Raw genomic sequence first — 16525 nt, forward strand, 5'->3', positions numbered from 1 at the left:
CAGTTTGATTAGGTCCCATTGGTTTATTTTTGCTTTTATTTCTGTTGCCTTGGGAGACTGACCTAAGAAAATATTTGTAAGGTTGATGTCAGAGAATGTTTTGCCTATGTTCTCTTCTAGGAGTTTAATGGTGTCTTGTTTAAGTCTTTAAGCTATTTTGAGTTTATTTATGTGCATGGTGTGAGGATGTGTTCCAGTTCATTGATTTACATTCAGCTGTCTCGTTTCCCCAGCACCACTTGCTGAAAAGATTGTTTTTTTCCCATTTTATATTCTTGCCTCCTTTGTCGAAGATTAACTGACCATAGGTGTCTGGGTTTATTTCTGGGTTCTCTATTCTGTTCCACTGGTCTATCTGTCTGTTTTGGTACCAGTACCACATTGTCCTGATGACTGTGGCTTTGTAATATTGCCTGAGCTCTGGGAGAGTTATGCCTCCTGCTGGGTTTTTGTTCCTCAGGATCACTTTGGCAATTCTGAGTCTTTTGTTGTTCCATGTAAATTTTTGGATTGTTTGTTCTAGTTCTGTGAAAAATGTCATGGGTAATTTGATAGAGATTGCATTGAATCTGTAGATTGCTTTGGGTAGTATGGCCATTTTTACGACATTAATTTTTCCAACCCAGGAGCATGGAGTATCTTTCCATTTCTTTACATTTTCTTTGATTTCCTTGATTAATGTTATATAGTTCTCAGCATATAAGTCTTTCACCTCCTTGGTCAGGTTTATTCCCCGGTATTAAATTTTTGGGGTTCAAATTTAAAAGATATGTATTTTTGTATTCCTTTTCTAATATTGCACTGTTAGTATACAGAAATCCAGCCAATTTCTGCATGTTAATCTTGTATACTGCTACTTTGTGGAATTCATTCATCAATTCAAGTAGTTTTTGGGTTGAGTCATTAGGGTTTTCTATATATAATATCATGTCATCTGCATATAGTGACAATTTTACTTCTTCCAATTTGGATACATTTTATTTCTTTTATTTGTTTTATTGCTATAGCTAGAACTTCCAATACTATGTTGGATAAAACTGGTGAGAGTGGGCATCCTTGGCTTACTCCAGATTTTAGCAGGAAGGCTTTCAGCTTTTCTTCATTGAGTATTATATTGGCTGTGTGTTTGTCATAAATGGCTTTTATTATGTTAAGGTGTGCTCCCTCTATACCCACTTTGGTAATAGTTTCTAACATGAATGGATGTCAGACTTTGTCAAATACTTTTTCTGCATCTATTGAGATGATCATATGGTTTTGACTTTTGTTAATATGGTGTATGACGTTGATTGATTTGCATATGTTGAACCATCCTTATGAACCTGGGATGGATCCCACTTGGTCGTGGTGTATGATCTTTTTCATATGTTGTTGGATCTAAATTTCTTATTTTTGAAAATAATTTTTTTTTTTTTTTGCTTTTATGGGCCTTACCCACGGCATACGTAAGTTCCTAGGCTCAGTGTGGAGTTGGAGCTACAGCTGCTGGCCTACACCACAGCCACAGCAATGTGGGATCTTATCCACATCTGTAACCTACACCATAGCTCACAGCAACATTGGATCACTGATCCACTGAGCAAGGCCAGGGATTGAACCCATGTCCTCATGGATACTAGTCAGATTGTTTCCAGTCTACCGCAATGGGAACTCTGAGAACTAGAAACTTTAGAGTGGCTCTGTTCACTAGGACTTTCTGCAGTGGCGGAAACAGTCTATGTGATGTCCACGGTAGTAGTTTGCACCTACATGTGCCTGTTGAGCATTTGAAATGTGGAACTGAATTTCTTATTTCCTAAACTTTAATTAGTTTAACCACCTGTGACTACTGTATTGGACAATGTAGTCTAGAGTAAGGTCCTTCATAATTGCTTTTATCTAAAAATCCTTCAGTACAAAGTCATAGTGTCACCTATGAGTTGCAGGCAAAAAAAAAAAAAAAAAAAAAAAATCCGATGGTAGAGTCTCTTTAACATATAAAGCTGTTAGAACAAGAATATCAATAAAAATTCTTCCATGGAAACTGCTTCATTATGGAGTCCACTTTGAGTTCTATATAAGTTGGAGGAAAGGAAAAGAATTTGCTTCCCTTGTTTTGATTATAGTTTATTCTCATTTGTCTACTTTCTTCACTATATAACAGAGCCAAGATGAGTTTTTAGGATGTTTAGGAATTCAACCATTGAGATACACTGTCATTGCAAAGAGTGAAAGTGGGCATTTGGAAGCCACAGATAATTTTAGGTCAAATCCCTGCCTAAATTAGCATATCTTGGAAACAAAGTAGTTTGATGTCTTTCCTCTGTTTCCCGAAAGGCTATCTGAATAGAAGCCATGCCTAAAATATCAACCAATATCATGTTTGAAGTTTAGAAAAAGTCAAACTCATCTAACATTAATGAGCTTGTAGATGGCCCAAGTGTCGTGATTACCCATGTTACAGGTGAAGGAACCAGAGCCAAAGAGTTTAAGTAGCTTCACAAATTCTTACAGTGTTTGGGAGATAATGATTTCACTGCAGCTTTTTAAATATTTATAGTAGTCTTAAGCAGAATGTGTGTGTGTGTATTTTGCATGTGTTTAGAAACCTTTGTAGGGACAACAGAATCTTGGGATAAAGAAAAAAAGAGGTCTCTAGAGATTACATCTTTGAAGAATGTGGAACTATGGTGCTTTCCAGGTTGGGTAGCTTTATCTCCTGATATCAAGAGTCCCACTCTATGTGTGGGGGCTGATGGAGGTGTATGTTTATATTTAATGCTACCAATTTTTTTTTGGAATTAATGCATATTTCTTTCTAAAGATAAGTCCTTTGCCAAATTGGAAATAATAAGTTTTTTAATTTCACAAAAGCTAGCAGTTCCATATCTTGATTTTCACACCAAGAGGGAATTGATACAGTTTATACTAATGGTACTCATATTTACCAGGGCAAAACATTTTTCTGAAAGTCCAATCGGGAAGATAACTGTAAGTTTAACTAAACTGTTAGATTTGCTAATTATGTCATCAGTTGTGAGATTTTCATGTAATGTTTCCATTTACTTAGGTGGTTTCAGGTAATCATTAGGCTTATGGTTACCCTCCCGAGCAACTCCAAAACAAGCCAAGATCAGTGCTACTGCCGTGTTCACCGTCCGAGTTACTTCTTCTGGTGTCTTCCCCAGAGATGGATTCACTTCCATGATATCTAATCCTGACAGTAGCCCTACAACAAAATGGAAATAATGTCATTAAATCATTGACATTTTTAACTGAGTACAGACAGACTTGACATATTTTCCAGGAATGCAAAGAGGCGGTAACAACTGAAAACATTACACCACGTGATATCACATGGTGTCGGCTGGGGCTTGATTTTCCGATCAGGGAGGTATCACTATGTTATTGGCCAGGTGTACACTTCTTATTCACTCAGATTTTTACCTACCTGTTTTGTAAATTTCTTCTGTGATGTAGATACCTTCTCTATAAGACAGACCTCCGTGGACTGGTGTGCCAGTGGCCGGTGTGAAAAATGGATCCAGTCCATCAACATCAAAGCTCAAATGAATTGGCCTTTTCTTTCTTTTAAGAGGTGGGAAAGGAATTCAGTTTAAAGTTAGTGGTTTAATATTTAGTAGAAAAACACAGTTGTTACTTTGCTTTATAAAAAGTCAACAACCCAGTGAAGTTCCATGGTTGTACTTAGAGGCTTTGTTAACAACTTACATTGACTGGTATCAGTAGCAAGTCCCTTTAATAATATTTATGTTACACAGACACAGACGCACAAAGCATCATACCTTCCTAGTAGATAGCTGAATGCTTCTTCCATCACCTTGCCAATTCCCAGCTTATCCACTTCAGTCATTGAAAAGTATTTAATGCCCAGAGTTTTCAAAATATAGCTATGAAAGAGGAGATATTAAGATGACCTACAATGTATAAGGAGGTTGGCTCTATACCCTCTTGTTTCCTTTTGAAGGAAAGGTCAATGTGGTAGGATACAAAAAAGATTTAAGTTCTGTGAACTGTGTATTTCAATATACTGTTAATAGCAAGTAAGGTAAAAATCACCGGAATATATATCTATATATGTATGTACATGTATATATATATATATATATATATAAATACATGTAGGTATAGATTTATAGACTTGGTGCTGAAAGTAATCTTTTCTCATTGGCTTGACCAGTACACCTAGCAAAAAAAAAGGATAACCTGGAAGGTAAATCTCATCAAGGGATACACTTACTGTTCTGCAGGGTCCACGTCTCTCAGGCCAATATACACAATATCTTTGGCAGATAGGCAGGGAGTTACCCAGGAAAGTCCTGGGACCTCGGGAATCTGAAAGTGCAATGGTTCCATTTGGTTATACAAGCTTCTCTTGAGCAAATCTTTTATTGAAAGTTAAGGACACTCTTAGATTGCATGTATGTTAATTTAGAATATAAATTGCAAGGAAATCCTTAAAATAGAATACAAAATTAAGAAGGGAATGTTTTCTTAGCCTCTGTGTTACCCTTGATTGCTCTGGCCTAACCCAGCCTCGCTGTGTGGCCCAGACCCAACCTGAATCATTCATTTGTCAGCATTTACTTGCCCTGCATCCCATTTCCACTGGGCCCTGCTTTCCCAGAACTCTCCCATCAGGAAATCTGGTGTGCTCCCACTACTTTCATAGCCTCTTCCTTTTCTCCTCTTTCTCAATAAAAACTACAGCCAGAGGATGATTTAGCATGGCTGAGGGGAATTTTTAATCTTTGGTTTGACCTTATCTTCAAATGTTCTGGAGCCGAGCTTGGCTGATCCCATGTGCTAGCTACAAATTTTGCGAGTGCAGAAGCCCATCCCTTTGGTCAGCCTTTCGGGAAATGTGGCCTCTGACATTTCACGTAAGGAGTTTGGATCCCCAAGTATCAGCACGGAGGCCAATTTATTATGGTTGTATCAATAAAAATAACAATTGCTATGCAAATTATGAACCACAATGTTAACCCCTATTCTGGAATTTCATCTTACGTTTTTTAGAAAAGAAGTTTCCTGGGAGCAAGGAGGTTGTTCTTCCACTTGTGATTTAGATATGTGCTTCTCATAGTAAAGATGTTATGTAACAAACCATAATAATCCACATTTAAAAACTCCATTTTTGAAAAAGCCTATGATGTGGAGGGGATACTTAGAAGGAGAGGTGGTGGGACAGGTAGTAAAAAGAAGAGGCCCAAGGAGACCAGTTCTGGTCCTTGCCTTGCTACACCTTCAGCATGTCTGTTAACCTCTGAACCCCTGCTAACTTGCTTATAAAGGATTACTCCCTGGAGTTCCAGCTATGGCTCAGTGGTATCCATGAGGATGAGGGTTCGATCCCTGGCCTCACTCAGTGGGTTAAAAGATCCGGCGTTGCTGTGAGCTGCTGCATAGGCTGTGGTGTAGGCTGGCAACTGCAGCTTCAATTCGACTCCTAGCCTGGGAACTTCCATATGCTGCAGGTGCAGCCCTCTAAAGAAGGGGGGAAAAGGGATTACTCCCTGCCCTACTTATTAAAAAGGATAGTTTAGGAACCAAAAAGAAAGATACACATGACGTCAGTTTGCAAACTATCAAGTAAGAGCACCTCACCACTTTTATCCATCCCCCTGCCCATGGCTTACCAGCTGCCAGCTTGAGAAGTTAATCAAGAATAAGATGGCAAAAGGATTCCTATTTACCTTCCACCTCTTGAATGTGTGCTAATGATCATTCTTTCATAACTGAGCACAATCCTCTGTTTACCTTTTCCTTTAGTTCCTTCAGGAGAAAAGACACAGGCTGTCCATGTAAGTTCCCGGTCGTGGTTGTCAGTGGAGTGTTGATGTCGGTGTGAGCATCCACCCAAATGACACAGAGATCTGGGTGGACCCTGGCATGGCCAGAGATGCTGCCAATCGCCATACTTTAGAGAAGAAATTTGTGTGAACATCAGGTTTGCAATATCACGACATACATCATATCATTAGTACAATATCCTTGCCTGATTTTCCTTTAAGTGGCTAGTATTTCCAAGAGATTTGAAGCTGGAGGTGCCAGTTAAATAATTGTAACAGTAGAGAAAGTATAGCTTACACTTAATATTTACTAACATGTTATATATATCACTTCAATGGCATGCTAAAAATTTGTATTTTTTTTCAAAATCACCTGCTAATAAAGTTGCAAATTATAGTTTAACTAAAAATTCTATGTATGTAAAGACACTAGCCACACAAGAACTCATTTTAACATGAGACACTCCTCAATTCTCAGGGTTAAATCAGGCTCTTTTTCTGTACTCACATCTCTCTTGGCAAACACTAAATTCTCCCAAGTGAATTATGATGGAAGCCTTCCATTTTTCTGAAAATACAATGAGTTTACCATAGGAGCCCATCACTCAAAAGTCCTGGCATATCCTGGAGCTCACTCACTCTATTCAATGTTCAAAGCCTCTGCTGAAACTTTCTACTCTCCTGCATATTGAAAGACCCACTCTGCCTGTTCCAGAACTCTCAAAATTTATCTCAAACGCTCCAAACTTTGGAAAACTTGCCGGAATGGAAAAGCTAAGTAATGTCTACACAAAAGCTAAGAGATTAGGATTAGCCATACAATGTTTGCCTTCTCCCACTTGCAAATGCTCAGGGATCATCCGGAGAACCTTTAACTTTGAGATTCTCAAAGTGAAAGCGGTGGTTTCCTAATGTTCAGTTATTGATGATTCAGCTTGATGTTTGTCTTTCCCTTCAGATTTCTTTTCCTTTGGCCACACTTAACAAATTTCCACTTTCAAATTTTCCACTTAAAAAAGAAAGTGAGCTCCCAATGGCAGTTTTGTCACAGAAGCCCTGGTAACACTTTGGCTTTAGAGAAGAAAAAAGACCCATTCTAATGTTTGTACTTTTTGATCTAATTACACTTCGGATACCATATTCTGAGACCTTGAGAGTAAACATGGAAAGGCCTGTGTGCAAAGATTATCTTTGCCACATTATTTTTAATGGTGCAAATCTGAAAATAACCTGAATATCTGACAATATGGATAGGTGATATAATACTCTGATGAAAAATCAAACAACAGTAAAAAAAATTACCCATATATATATGTGTGTGTGTGTGTGTGTGTATCATACAGTAACATAAAGTACCCATTTAACTTAATGTGTAGTATAGATTAACAAAACAAGGTAACATACACAATTGTTAAACAAAATCATGTCAAAGGAAAAACTCACGACAGGAAGGAAATGGGCCGGATTTTCAAAATTCCAGTGGAAATTGTTGTTAGAGAACAATGGCCAGTGTTTTTTTTTTTTTTTCTTCTGTTATATATGTGTGTGTATTTCCAAAAAAAGTTTTTTTATTTTATGGCCACGACCATGGCATATGGAAGTTCCCCCAGCCAGGGGCTGAATCTGAGTCACAGCTGCAATAATGGCAGATCTGAGGATCAAACCCACACCTCCACAGCAAGCGGAGCCACTGCAGTCAGATTCTTAACCCACTGTACCACAATGGGAACTCCTCAAATTTTATAGTTATGACTTTAATAATGGGAAACACATGTTTTAATTGTTGAGCTAAATCCGTTGTTTCTGTTATCAGTAATCAAATACAATACGCTGATGATAAATTTCCTCAGTGCTCATCTACTTAGAAATATAAGCCCAAATATTTCATGAAATTCATTCATATGTCATGTATATTCTGCTGGAGGTAGAAAAAGATAATGCCAGACTTCAAATAGAACCTAAGTCTGTTTCCAAACAAAGCAATAACCAATAAAATTAAAAGAAAAAGTGCAGAAAATTTGGTATAAAATATGGATCAGTGCTCTCATTTTCGCTCTTCTCTTGGTTTTGGTTATACTTCCTTTACGGTATTTGTGCCAGACTCCCACAGAGATAATCATTAAATGAGACCTGTGGTCTCCGCCCAGTACAAGGCTGGTCCTTCCGTTCTTCTTGATTTCTGCTACCGTATCAGCCAGCTGTTGATTTGCTTTTCCCACAGACCTTGGATTCTTCACTATTTGAAAGGGAGTGTCATTAGGGACATCAGCAAAGCACAGGTCCCCATAATCTTTCACATCACACTCTGTAATGAAAATTATAAGTTTCAGGTTATGAAGTAAACAGATTATAAAACAGAATGATTCCAATCTTACTGAAGAGGTATATTGGTACACACACACGCAAAATGTCTGGAATGGCTATGAAAGCTCATGAAGGGCAAAGCCACGACCACTGTTGCCTGACTTCACCAGCCACATTTGCTGCACACTGGTGCCTGCTGTATACTAGCTTCTCTGTACATACTTCTAGAATTGAGCCAGTTTGGCTAGACATGAAAGTGTAATGGGTGGCATTACACTTGATCTGTTTATGTGCTGTCTACTTGTCTAAAATAAGCATGTCTTGTATATATGATAAAGAAATCATTTAAAAAGAAAAAATATATATATATATGAATGCCCAGAAGAAAATACACCAATATTTTCTAAATTTTCTTACACTATATTAACAGTCCTTGGTTTCAATCCAATCTGTCACCACCTGAAGGAGCTCAGTTCCTTGCTCTGTCCATTGTATCTGCCTCACAGGGGTATTGTCTGAATTAAATAAAAATATATTGGAGGTGAGGTGGGGAGGAATGAATTGGGAGTTTGGAATTAGCAGATGCAACCTATTATATAGAGAATGGATAGACAAGGTCCTACTGTATAGCGCAGGGAATAATATTCAAAATCCTGTGACAACAATAATGGAAAAGAATATGAAAAAGAATGTGTGTGTATATATATATATGTATATACACACACACACATACATATATATAAACTGGATCATTTGGTTGTATAGCAGAAATTAACACAACATGGCAAATCAACTATAATAACATAATTTTTTAATAAAAAACACATGCTTAGCAATGAGCTAATACTTCCATGAGGTCAAGAAATAAAGGCTATATTATTATGCTTTTTAAAAATTTTTTTTTATTTTTAGGGCTGCATTCATGGTGTATAGAAGTTCCCAGGCTAGGGGTGGAATCAGAGCTGTAGCCGCTGGCCTACACCACAGCCACAGCAACGCTGGATCCGAGCCATGTCTGTGACCTACACCACAGCCCAAGGCAACACCGAATCCTTAACCCACTGAGAGAGGCCAGGGATCAAATCCGCCTCCTCATGGATCCTAGTTGGGTTCGTTAACCACTGAGCCATGACGGGAACCCCCAAGCTTTTTTTAATAAGGAGAAAGTGCAAGTAACCCAAAGTTTCTAAGGACCCGGGTACACTTCCTAAATGGTCCTGCTTAGCCTTCAAGGTACAGAGCTTCATGGAAAACTGTTATGGGATCAATACCATGCTCTGCATCAACTAGTCATTGTACATTGAGTTTATCCCATGTCTGTGTATCCATAGTTCAGTAACACCTTCAAGAGATTCAACCTGATAAAAATATGACCAAATTATGCTTGTTAGCTGAAAGATTAGTCTAGTCCATTTACCTAAACCTTATGCTCTCTCTTGGAGTCTTTTTTTTTTTTTAGCTTTATGAGATATAATGATTATTCAGTAAAATTCACTCATTTTAAGTGTGAATCAGACTTAGAAACATCCACAGTCCTACAACCACCACCAATAGATTTAGAACATTTTCATTACCCCTCAAAAATCCACTCATGTCTCTTTAGAGTCAACCCCAGTCCCCATTCCCAGGCAACTGCAGATCTGCTTTCTCTTGCTATGTTTTTGTCTTTGCTGGAATATTAGTCATAGTTTGTCTTTGGCCTCTACTGTGTTTGGCCGCTTTCTCTCAGTGTGATATCTTTGAGAGTCATCCACATTCTTGCCTGGTGTCCATTGTCTGTTCCTTTTTAGTGGTGAGTACCAGCCCACAGTAAGGGATGTACCACATTGGTTGATGGGCATTTCGTTGCTTCCATTTCTTGGCTTCTATAAATAATTCTGCTACAAATATTCAAGGAGAGGTATTTGTAGTATATGTTTTCACTTCTCTGGGGTAAATATCAAGGAGATTTGCTGGGTTAAAAGGTAAATATATATTTATTTAAGAAACCTACAAACTGTTTTCCAAAGTGGCTGTATCATTACACATTCCCACCAGAAATACATGAGGGTTCCAGTTGCTCCGTATCCTCACCAACACTTTATCAGGGTTTTATATAAAAAGATGAAGTTTACTTAGCCCATACTTTTAAAACTACATCATTTTTTATTTGCATGCTCATGTATATATATATGTGTGTGTGTACACATACACGTATACACACTAAGCAAACACTAGATATTATTATCATTATATTAGTGTTTTATTTTATTTCCTTTTACAAATAAGGGTCCTCTTGCTAGTAGTGTACTTCCTGCTGCCCCTGGCTTTTCATTTTCAATCCCCTGACTCCTCTACCACCCACCCACCCCCACAACTAGTTTTTGTACACACAGATTCTCATATACAATAGTCTTGCTGTAAAGACAGAATATCTAAGTGGGGGTATTCATTCAACAGTATTTACTGAGCATTCTCCCTGTTGCTGCTTTTAGTTTGTTCGTTTTGTTTTTGTTTTTTTGCCTTTTCTAGGGCCGCTCTCATGGCACATGGAGATTCCCAGGCTAGGGGTCGAATCGGAGCTGTAGCGGCCGGCCCACACCAGAGCCACAGCAATGTAGGATCCTAACCTTGTCTGCAACCTACACCACAGCTCACGGCAACACTGGATCCTCAACCCACTGAGCAAGGGCAGTGGCCAAACCCGCAACCCCATGGTTCCTAGTCGGATTCGTTAACCACTGCACCACAACGGGATCTCCACTGCTTTTTTTTTTCAATAGGATGTACTTTAAAGGTTATAGCCTTCTGCAGTTCTGTGGTATAAATATCACTCTAGACACACCTTCTTTTAGCAGAAATCTGCTCTTTTCTTCAGAACGGGAAGGAGATCAGGCTGATCATCTCTCAACTTAATTACCTTGTTCAGGGAATTCCCACTGTGGCTCAGGGGTAACGAAACTGACTGGTATCCATGAGGAGATGGGTTCAATCCCTGACCTTGCTCAGTGGGTTAAGGATCCAGCGTCACTGTGAGCTGTGGTGTAGGTTGCAGACAAGTTTAGGATCCTACATCGCTGTGGCTGTGGTGCAGGATGGCAGTTGCAGTTATGATTTGACCCCTAGCCTGGGAACTTCCATATGCTGTAGGCGAGGTCCTGAAAAGAAAAAAAAAAATAATTACCTTGTTCAAACAAGTGGTTACCAGTGCAGGGGGTGGGGAGGGGAGGGCATTAGGAGGCACAAATTATTAGGTATAAAATAAGCCACAAGGGAGTTCCCATCGTGGTGCAGTGGAAAAGAATCCGACCAGGAACCATGAGGTTTTCAGGTTCGATCCCTGGCCTTGCTCAGTGGGTTGCCATGAGCTGTGGTGTAGGTCGCAGACATGGCTCAGATCTGGCACTTCTGTGGCTCTGGCATAGGCCAGTGGCAACAGCTGCAATTAGGCCCCTAGTCTGGGAACTAGGGGCCTAATATGTTGCGGGTGTGGCCCTTAAAAGACAAAAATAAATAAATAAATAAATAAAGCTACAAGGAACTGTTGTACAACACAGGGAATATAGCCAACATTTTGTAATAACTATAAATGGAGTATAGCCTTTAAAAATTGTGAATCACTATATGGTACACCTGTAACATATAATATTGTACATCAGCTGTACTTCAATAAAAGTTGATTTTTTTAAATTACCTTGTTCTTTAAGTTTCTCAAGCAGACCGGCCTTTCTCAATGCTGCAGGGCCTTCTTCCACCCCTCCTCGTGGCTGAACAATTAAAAAATAGGGTAATTCATACACTATTATTATGACCATAAGATGCCCACAATGGGAACACATTTCTTTAATCAGTTGAAAAATAACTATCATTTTTTGAGGACCTAGAGAGTCAGGAATTTATGTTATCTCATTTAATCATCACAGCAAGGTAGGCTGAATTATTCCTATGTCTGTGGAATATGAGGATCTTGAATCAGAAAAGCTATATAAATTTCCTACAGACACACAGTTAACAAGTGGCAGAGCCTTAATTCACACCCAAGTCCTTTGGATTTCAAAACTCCTATGTCCTTTCCCATCACACTATGCCAGTCACCCAGTGAACATGTATTTTGTATAAAAGCACGCTGACAGATGGAGCAACAAGGATTAAAAGGAGACGGTGTTGTCTTTGAATAACTCACAAGCTGAAAGGAAATTTGGATATTTAACCCCAATTGCTTCAATGCAGATACAAGATGTCATAACTATAAACACAGGATGTGGGCAGAGTGCGTCAGGGAAGGCTACACAGAGTGGATGTCATTTCTGCTGAGTCCTGCAACATGAGTAGTTGTTCAGGAAAATAGGGTGATGGAGAAATTTTGGAAACAGGAAGAACAACTTGAGTAAAAGCATAAGGGTAAGAAGGAGCATGGCATGAAGGAGACCTACGTGCTGGTCCTTGCGTAGTAAGGCAGGGCTCTTGTGGAGAAAGCAGGCAGCAGGGAGAATTATCACCTGGGTGCTGAAACCAAAGACCAACCCAGTATTTCAGGTTGTGACCTGTTTAAGCACATTTGGCACAGTTCTACCTTTACTGTTTTTTATTTTGTTTTTGTCTTTTTAGGGCTGTACCTGCTGCATATGAAAGTTCCCAGGCCAGGGGTTGCATCAGAGCTGTAGCCGCCGGCTTGTACCACAGCCACAGCAACACCAGATCTGAGCTGCATCTGTGACCTATACCACATCTCATGGCAATGTGGATCCTTAACCCACTGAACGAGCCCAGAAATTGAACCTGAGTCCTCATGGATGCTAGCTGGGTTCATTACCATTGAGCCGCCACGGGAACTCCTACCCCTGTTGTTTTTATGCCAGGGAAGCTAACAGACTTCTTCCTTAGAGTAAATCGTCTCCATCCTCCTGGCAGATGAGCCATCTAAAGAAGTAGTTTTCTTCTGCGTCTCTCTGATTCTAATTTCCAGCAAGACTTTTCAATACGGAAAGTGATTGTGTGTTATCAGGTGGGAAGATGTGCCAAAAACAGGTGTGTCTATCCCCAGGATTGCGCTGCATCACCAAACTAAGCAGGTATTTTCTCCCAACTTAAATTATCGGATGACTTGCCCTGGCTGCTGGGCAAAGCCTCCCTGTCAATTTTCTGTCCCTGGTGGCAAAGGGACCCCAGCCACTCAGCCGGGCACATTTTACTCTTTCCCTCCGCTCCCCACCTCTTCACCAAGCAGATACTATTTTTCCTTCTTTACAGCTGACTTATTAACTACACAATCTGTCTCTCTTTAAATTAAAGTATAGTTGATTTACAATGTTGTGCCAATTTCTGCTGTATGGCAAAGTGACCCAGTCATACATATATATATTCATTCCCTTTCTTGCATCATCTTCCATCATGGTCTATCCCAAGAGACTGGATATAGTTCCCTCATTGCTTATCCATTCTAAATGTAGACCATAATGGAAAATAATCTAAAAAACTATACACACATATATGCATACATTCACATATATGTAAGATAATCATTTTGCTGTATACCTGAAACTAATACAACATTGTAAACCAACTGCATTTCAATAAATTAAAAAAAAAATTCGTAACTTTAAGAATTATTTAGAAAAAAAATAACAGATTTTATACACCCCTTAGTTGATACTAAAGTCATCCCTCAGTATCTGTAGAGGATTAGTTCCTAGACAACATACCTCCTCTGCCACCTGCCCTCGCTGGCAGATGCTGAAGCCCCTTACATAAAATGACTGGTAAAGTCAGCACTCCGTTTTGGTGGCTTCTGAACTCGTGAATGTGGAACACACAGATATGGACGGTGGCTGTATATTTACAATAACACAGTTGTTCAATTTCCCAGAATGACACTTTCTATGATTTTGTTGTTGCTGTTGTTTATTTTGTCTGATTCAGATGGCTTCTCAACAAAGATTGGTTTGTCACCTCAGCTGACTTTGAAGCAGGACTCCCATCCCTTACTGACCACCACTCTGAGATCTGCTGTAGCACTAAAGAGGCACCAACGTCAGAGCAGAGGCTTTGGTATCCAGCAGCGCTGTCTGGAATTACATAGTCAACACTGTGTGGCCTTGAGCAGATGACCAAACCTCTTGGAGCCTTAGTTAACAGTAAAACAAACATAACACCTACCTCATTTTTTCACATCACCTCCTCCCCCCCACCGCTGCCTTGCAAGAGAATGAGGCAGGAGATGGAATTCTTTCTCGGGCTCAACCTTCTCGTCATCTGACCTCTAATCTTCTTCCTTTACCTGTTTATCAAACTTTTGCCTCCTTTTGGTGGGACAGACACTTGTGGTTGGTCATTTGTTCCCCCTCTAGGCTATGGCTTAGTGTAGACAAATCTCTCTCTCTCTTTGACCTTACTATCATGAGATGATAAACCTCATTCTCCTGGGGCCAGGTTTTAATAAAGAAGAGCTAGAGGAGGCTGGGGGAAGGGGAGAATTACATAGAACAGCAAATGCATCAGGCTCTATTTCAACATAGTATCCCACAGAGGGGCTGTTATTAGCATAAGACCTTCTGCTGAGGTCTAGGGACCTCATGTTTGGATAAGGTCATGTTCAGTCCCTTTCCTTCCTCCCTCTCTCCCTTTCTTCCTTCCTTTAGTTATTTCAGTGCTATCTTTTGTCAAAACCTGTCCCAAGAATAGAGGAGCACATTGTGGATTTTGCCATTAACCCCAGCATTAAAAGAAACACTTCTGTGTCAGCAAAATGTCCCCATGTTCTGGGAGATAGCTTTGACAGATTTCAAAGGGGGGATCGAAGCAGTATTAACTGACAGTCCAAATGCAGTTTGTGTCTCTAACCTCCGACCTGTAAAAAATCCAGATGTAAAGCAAGAGTTCAAAACTAAGAGAAGCAAAAAAGTTGCCCAGATGGGCAAAGAGAAAGTTCTGAGAAACCAAGAAACATTTAAAACAACCACAACCACAACAAAAATTCAATTCACACTTTATCTTGTTTGCTTTTGTTTTTGTTCTCTGGCAACCCCCCACCCTCCCTTTTAGCACAGATTCTTGCAGGAGTCGAAGGTGTCTGCAATCTCATTGGATTTATCAGAATGAGTGTGCCTGGGCAGAAGAAAAAGACTGGCTATTTAAGTGCTGCTGGCATGTTCTGGAAGCTGGGAGTTTCAGAAATCCATTAGTCCTTTTGATGTGGCCAAATTTCCTTTTACTGTTTTTCTTTTTTCCTCCCTCCAAGAGAGGTATACAAAGGACTCTACCTAGACCATAAATTAATGCTTTTATAGACTCATTAAAGACAAGAAAAAGTAAGCCACTCATGAAGTTGGGAAAGCAGTAATATTTAGGTTTTTCACATTTTTAAAAGTCTGAAGCCGCCCATCTCTGAAATGTTTTAGGTGATCATTACATAAATAAACAAATGTGTATTCTTCAAATTCTTTCTCCTGCTTATACATGGGAACCTCAGAAGCAAGGAGAGCATGGAAATCTAAATGAGCTACAATGCAGAAACAGCCCCTTTCCATTCAAATAAAAACATTTCTGTTTAAAAATACGAGGAAAAATTCGGCATATTTAAATAAAATTGGCTGTGGCTGAGGTCAGGAGCCACAAGAATAAGTGGGTTTGTGACCATAATTCTACAATGACACAGAATGGTAAGAGAACTTGAAACTATATATTTCGGGCCAGAGTTGCATCAGAGAACCTAACTAACCAGACATTAATTCCTTACTCATTTTGAAAGTCGAAATTTTCTAAGAAATTCTGGCTACTCAAAGCCAAGCTTTTTACTCACCTGACCCTTGGAGAAAGGAGCTCCGATGATCCCGATGGATTTTGACTTGAAACTCATGCTCCAATACTTCTCACCGCTGCACCCAAGTCCTCCAGCCAGTCTTCCCTCTCAGCAGCACTCAGTGGCCAAGGGCACGTTTTTTTTCCTATTTATAATTGAGTTCAATCTGTTGACTTTATTCTAATGAGGAAGAGTGGCTCCACCTACTGAACGGAAGACACAGTCAGGTGGAAGCCCAGCAAGTTCATACCTGGAATGACCATGAGTCCTCTGAGTCCGAGTTCCTCGTTAAGTGAGATCATGCATGTGGCCAGCTCACACCCATCTGACAAAACCGGCTGGTGACACCAATCTTTCTGCATCACCACCTTGACTTCTTAGTCACAATCATCTTTTCTAATCGTGATCCTAACCACTTCATCATAACCACAGAAGCAATGCCACGGTTCTAGCTGTGCAAACTCAGGGCACAGCACTTGCCTCCCCCAGGGCTTTGCCTCCTCCTGTGTCCAAAGGGCTGGGACCGGTGAGATGGTCTCTCAGCCCTCTTCTAGCCCCACAACTCTGAATTTACTTTTCACACTGGGATTAATGGTTAATCCACAAGACACACCTCATACAGCACCAGGGTACAGTCTCAGGGAAGGCATAT

At 39.8% G+C, this 16525-nt stretch overlaps 1 protein-coding gene across 1 annotated transcript; it reads right to left on the bottom strand.

Annotated features, from left to right (window-relative positions):
• Nucleotides 1–2820: 2820 nt before the first annotated feature.
• Nucleotides 2821–16200, bottom strand: ARG1 (arginase 1). The gene is made up of 8 exons (XM_047758641.1): nt 15874–16200; nt 11770–11842; nt 7923–8097; nt 5761–5920; nt 4241–4335; nt 3786–3890; nt 3431–3567; nt 2821–3208 (listed from the first exon to the last, which is right to left on the bottom strand). The coding sequence occupies exons 1-8, from the start codon at nt 15928–15930 to the stop codon at nt 3042–3044; spliced, it is 969 nt and encodes a 322-aa protein (XP_047614597.1). The 5' UTR covers nt 15931–16200; the 3' UTR covers nt 2821–3041.
• Nucleotides 16201–16525: the final 325 nt, after the last annotated feature.

This window comes from Phacochoerus africanus, chromosome 2 (assembly GCF_016906955.1).
Source record: "Phacochoerus africanus isolate WHEZ1 chromosome 2, ROS_Pafr_v1, whole genome shotgun sequence".
In the NCBI taxonomy this organism is placed as follows: domain Eukaryota; kingdom Metazoa; phylum Chordata; class Mammalia; order Artiodactyla; family Suidae; genus Phacochoerus; species Phacochoerus africanus.

Coding starts and splice junctions, on each gene's coding strand:
- ARG1 (XM_047758641.1), bottom strand. CDS start 15,930: ATGAGTTTCAAGTCAAAATCCATCGGGATCATCGGAGCTCCTTTCTCC. Junction 8,098..11,769: donor TGAGAAACTTAAAGAACAAG/GTAATTTAAAAA, acceptor TTTTCATTACAG/AGTGTGATGTGAAAGATTAT. Junction 3,568..3,785: donor TTCAGCTATCTACTAGGAAG/GTATGATGCTTT, acceptor ACCTCTTAAAAG/AAAGAAAAGGCCAATTCATT.